The sequence below is a fragment of the Haliaeetus leucocephalus genome, unplaced genomic scaffold, assembly GCF_000737465.1.
Source record: "Haliaeetus leucocephalus isolate CR32 unplaced genomic scaffold, Haliaeetus_leucocephalus-4.0 Scaffold238, whole genome shotgun sequence".
Taxonomy (NCBI): domain Eukaryota; kingdom Metazoa; phylum Chordata; class Aves; order Accipitriformes; family Accipitridae; genus Haliaeetus; species Haliaeetus leucocephalus.
Genome location: NW_010972674.1, coordinates 172,382 through 177,478, shown reverse-complemented (window position 1 = coordinate 177,478; position 5,097 = coordinate 172,382). Strand labels below are relative to the sequence as shown.

Below are 5,097 nucleotides of genomic sequence, written 5' to 3'. Positions count from 1 at the left end.
CGGTGCAGCCCCCCACTGGGCGCAGCGGGGTCCGCCGGAGAGGACTCCCCCGGCCCCAGCGAGGCGGCAGGGCTTCGGGGCTCTCCTGCGGTCCCCGGGGGTTTCCCGGCACCGTCCCGTGTGTCCCCCCCTCTCCATCCCCATCTCGCGTCCCGGTCCTGCCAGTGCGCAGAGCTGGCAGCTCCTGCTGCGGGAGCAGGGCTCGCCCCCCCCGAGGACCCGGACAAACCTCCGCCGTGCAGCCGGGAGCTGCCTCGACCCCCGCGTTCTGGCCGCCGCTGGCGGTGACGGGTCGGTGTCCGCCGCACGCTGTCCTGCCGCAGCACAACCAGGTAAACACATCCCAGGGCAGCAGCAAACGCTCTGGGCACCCCCCAAGCCCCCGGGTCTGGGGCTGGAGTGTGGCCTGGGCAGAGACCCTGGCCACAGGGGTGCCAGCAACCGACCCACCGCCCTGCCTCAGCCCTTGGGCACAAACATATTTACCTTGGGCCAACAGCCGTGGCGGCCATGCAGGCCATGGCAGCTCAGGGACACCAAGCGTCCTCCTACCTGGACCCCGGCCAGGCCAGCCCCCCGGAGCCCCCCAGCCAGTGCCCCCAGCCAGGGTCTCACTCTGCTCAGCCACCCGCTCGCTGGAAGCCCCTGCGGGTGTGGACAGAGTGGCCCAGCTGCCTGGGCACACACTGGGGCTTGCGGGTGCCTCACCAGTACTGGGGGTGGTCGGCCCCCCCCAGAGACAGCCCTTGCACCCCTCCGGGTCAGGAGGAGGCTGTGGAGGGGGAGGACTCGCAGCCCCCAGCCCTGCCCAGTGCAGGCAGAGGGGTGACCTGTGGAAGCCCCTCCAGGCAGCAAGGCCTGGGGCTCGGCTCGCTGCCCGTGAGGTGGGGGGGGTGCCTGGGCAGAGGGCAGGATGAGACCAGGAGGGGCCAGCCAGCTACAGTGAGTGCAAACACCGCTGGCAACAGGCTGTTGACAGTCCTGAGGCCTCTCGTTTTCCGATGCTCAGAGATAAGAAGTGCTCTCGCGCTGTGCAGCTCCTGGACGCTCCGTGCTCCAGGCTGTGTCTGGCACATGCTGTCCTGCCGGTGTGGCTGCGGCGCAGCTCAGGTGCCATAAGGGACGTGGGAAGAGGGTATGCCAGTGCCAGGAGCGCAGGGCTGGCACAGCTGGTGGGACCGTGGCCCGGCTGGAACGTCCCTGCTGCTGGCCGGCACAGGGCTGAGCGGGGCTCTGTGCTGCTGGAGGGTGATGGCCAGCTGGGGCAGGGCCCTGCAGCTCTGTTGCTCTCCTGCTCCACGTTGGCCTTTTGCGTGGGTGCAGAGCAGCACCCATCTGCCCTGGAAGCGGTGTTGGGGTGGCTGGGGGCATGAGCCAGCGCAGCCCAGCCAGGGCCAGGCAGCCCCCAGCCCCTCACAAGGAAAGAGGGCTTAGCTTGCCCCACACTCACCTGCCCACAGCTCTCACACAGGGCCAGGCACAGGAACAAAGCAGCGATGCCAGCCAGCATCATTAGACTTCGTTAAGGTGACGAGCTTTCACTTCTCTGCTGTCCCAGGCTGGCTCTGTTCTGCCTGCTGGAGCCCAATTAGTGTCACATCCAGGAGGCAGCTCCCACGAAGAGGCAGAGGCGGGCAGGCGCCCTTGGCACAGCTCTGCCCAGGAGCTGCCTGCTCGGCTGAGACTGGGCACAGCTTGGCGCAGGGCTGGCCCCGGAGCCTGGCCCATGGCTCCCCACTGTGTGGGGCCAGGAGGTGCTGGGCTCATCCCCTGCCTCGGGGTCAGGCTGGGGGCACAGAACAGGGTGAAGACTCCCCTGCTTGGTGCAGTGCTGAGGGGATGAGCCTCGCTCTCCTCCCTCTATTCCTGGGGAGCTCAGCTCCCAGCCTGAGCCCTCCCACAGCAGGAGGGGGAACAGCATCCCCCCCGCCCCGAAGAAGGACACCAGGCCCTGCGCTTGTTCCACTCTTTATTATATATTAAGGTCACAGATAGTCCAGTTCTTTGATCCCTCGGGGCCACCACGCACAGGGGTGCACACAGCAGAGGAGCTGGTGCCTGCAGCCCCCCTGTGCAGGGCAGTGCAGGGCAAGGGGGGGCTGTGAGGCAGCCTCGGTGCACTCGGGGCTGGGGTCTGCCCCGGCCTTGTTGCAATGGCTGGTGGGGGCAGGTGAGGCCGCAGAACGGTGCTGGACGGATGCCCCCACCCGAGGCCAGGTCTGGTGGAGGGGGAGCACGCCATGGGCGAGGGAACGCCGGGTCCTCGGACACGCGCTGCCTGGCCCTGGCCAGAGCCAGGGGACAGCGGCGCAGCTGCCGGCCTTGCCCCAGGCGAGGAGGGCTCCATCCCGTGCCTGGCCAGCAGGGCAGGGTGGCCGAGCGGCTGCCCCTCGCCCGCGGGGTCCGTTCTCTGTCATCATTGGTATGAGGCACAATCCCTGAAGAGCCCAGCAGCCGTCGGGCGCTGGTGAGTTTTGGCCAAGCAGGAGCAGGGGGTGTTTGGGGAGGCTGGGAAGCGGAGCAGGGATGCCAGGCTGCCCTGGGGTCAGCGGAGGAGCACGTGGGGCCAGAGGCACTAAGGGAGGACAGGGCCTCGCTGTGCCAAACCTGCGTCTCCCCTTGCTGCTGGCAGCAGAGGCTGGGAGTGAGCCAGCCCCACAGCCCCCAGCATGGGCCCGGCTGCAGTGTGGTCACTGGACCCCCCAGCCCCGTGGGCTCTGTGACCAGGCACGGAGCCAGAAGGCGGGATCCCCCGTCCTCCCCAGGACAGCGTGGTCCTGCTCCTGGCAGCCCATATGGGACAGGGCTGAGGGAGGCAAGGGCAGAACTTGTGGCCAGTAGGGCAGTGGGAAGACAGCAAAAAAACCCCCAAACAAACAGTGCAGAGGGGACAAGAGGCCCAAGAATATCCCAGAGGTAACAGAGATGCTGAGAATGGGGGTGAGAGAGGAAAGGGGAGACCGGGACTGGCTGGCCACAGGCACTGGCAAGGCACAGGAGTGGGGATGAGGGGTAGGGGGAACGGCGCTGGCCCCAGACAGCGGAGAGGGGTTCTGGGATCTCAGCGGTGACCTGCACGCTCACCCCCCTGGGGCGAGGCAGGGTCCCATCCCTCCTACTCAGGTGATCACTTTGATCCCAAAGTATTTGCGCAGCTGCTCCAGGAAGACAAAGGTGAGGACGGTGTGAGGAATGAGCCGGATGGCAGCAGGAACGAAGCCCTGGAAGGGGACAGCGAGAAGGTGGAGAGTCAGTGTGTGCCTGGCCCTGGGCTTCCCTGTGAGTGCCAAGGGTGCCCAGCAGCCCAACCCCTGGGGAGCGGCACGAGCTTGCAAGCACGGGGGAGCGGCTGGCTGGGCATGCAGCACGAGCTCCGAGGAGCTGGGGCCTTGGTGTCAGGCAGAGACTGCCACAGCGGTGAGGGAGGCACCGCAGCCATCGCTGTGCACACAGATCTCAGCATCATGCATCAACCCCTCTGCCCCCAAACACATCAGTGCTGGCATCACCACTACGTAGGCAGAATCTCAGTAGAAGCCCGAGTCAGATCCCACAGCCCCCGGTTCAGAAAGGGGTTGGACGCTGCCTGGGGAAGATGAGCGGACAGGCTGTAACAGGGAAAATGCCTGACTGGCAGCATCTGGAAAAAACCTCGGGTTTGAAACCCCTTTTCAGGGGCCCTCCCAGGAGTGAGACTGAACACATGGGTGACTGCACCAAGCCCGGGCACGTAGGGCCCAAGAGCTGACCGGGTCTGCTGGTCAGCAACATCCAATGAGTGCTGGAGCACCACTGCCCGTACCTGCATTCCCATTGGGGAACCCAGCGGGTGCAACAGGGCAGCTCCTGCAGTGCCCAGACCCAGGCTGCAAGCCCAGAAGAGGCCAAGGCTCGCAACACTCCAGGGCCAAGCTGGGGACTGGCAGATGAAGGCCTGATGCAGGAAGCAGTCAGGCTGCTGGCAGCAGAGCCCAGAAGGCTCCTACTCCAGAACTGTTCTGCACCTTAACCTCTGCTTCCAGCCCGGCCCCGTCTCCCCACACTGCACCCTACCAGCCCACCCCATGCATCCCCAGGTAGGTACCTTGTAGAAGGCGAGGGGCCCGAGCTTGGCGGTTTCCATGGCACAGTGGGTAACACCCTGGAGCGAGAGGCAGAGAGGTGAGGAGGCGCCCGGAGGCAGAGGCCAGTGTGCAAATGGGACAGGATGGGCTACTCACCCGGTACTCGCCCTGGGAGTTCATGAGGCGGGTCTTGAGCACATCCAGGGGCTGGCACAGGAATGTGGCGCATCCACCCTGGAAAGAGTCAGTGGGGGTCAGCAGCTCTGGCTCACGGAGGAGACCTGGGTGCCAGCGACTGCCATGGTCACTGGAGAGACCCAGAGCTCTGCCTGGGCCCAATCCCATGCTGGGAGCCCCACAGGAGCCCCTGTGCCCAGCCCTGCTTCATCAGAGTCCTGAGAGGCAGCTCTGACAGCCCCAGCCTGGGGTCCTGAGCTCGGCTGCAGGCAAACCCAGTCCCAGTCCTGCCTCCCCGCACCCAGCCCTGCTCACAGCGATGAAGCTGGCCAGGAAGTGAGTGAAGATGTTGTCTGACAGCAACCCAGTCGAGAGAACCAGCTGCTTGGCCTGGTCGTAACAGGAGAGCTGTGGAGACACGGCGTATTAGTGACACGTCCCCCCTCCTCGCCATGCCAGGGACTACCCCTGTCCCTACCCTGGGCACCTACTGCCCGGCAGAGCTGTCCTACCTGCCCAATGGTGACCAGGGCCCCTCGGCTGGATGCCATCGTAGCTCCCGAAAAGAGTTTCTTCAAGCCCTCTGCAGACAGACAGATTGGGATCAGCACAGTCCTGGGACATTACTTGCACTCCCTTCCTCCCTGCCCGGTCTGTGTCCCAGACTCCTCATACAACAGTGCTTAAAACACACAACAGCAAATAGGCTGCAGGAAAGGAGAATCCTTCCGAATAGCCCTACCTCCTCCCTGCTGCCGTTCATTCCCCTTCCCACCTGCTCCACCCTCTTGCCCTTTTTCATAGCGGTTCCCGGCAGGTCTCTCTTTTCCACCCGAGCACAGGCAGGCTGGCCCGC

At 65.4% G+C, this 5,097-nt stretch overlaps 1 protein-coding gene across 1 annotated transcript in view; it reads right to left on the bottom strand.

Moving 5' to 3' along the window:
• Nucleotides 1-3,048: 3,048 nt before the first annotated feature.
• The window catches only part of SLC25A10 (solute carrier family 25 (mitochondrial carrier; dicarboxylate transporter), member 10), a 4,201-nt gene continuing 2,152 nt past the window's right edge, over nt 3,049-5,097 (bottom strand). The window contains exons 6-10 of the mRNA XM_010568131.1: nt 4,754-4,824; nt 4,557-4,649; nt 4,221-4,298; nt 4,085-4,141; nt 3,049-3,221 (exon numbers count right to left, since the gene is read on the bottom strand). Of these exons, the coding sequence (XP_010566433.1) occupies nt 3,120-3,221; nt 4,085-4,141; nt 4,221-4,298; nt 4,557-4,649; nt 4,754-4,824 (401 nt within the window). The 3' untranslated portion in view covers nt 3,049-3,119. The remainder of the gene's footprint in view (nt 3,222-4,084; nt 4,142-4,220; nt 4,299-4,556; nt 4,650-4,753; nt 4,825-5,097) is intronic.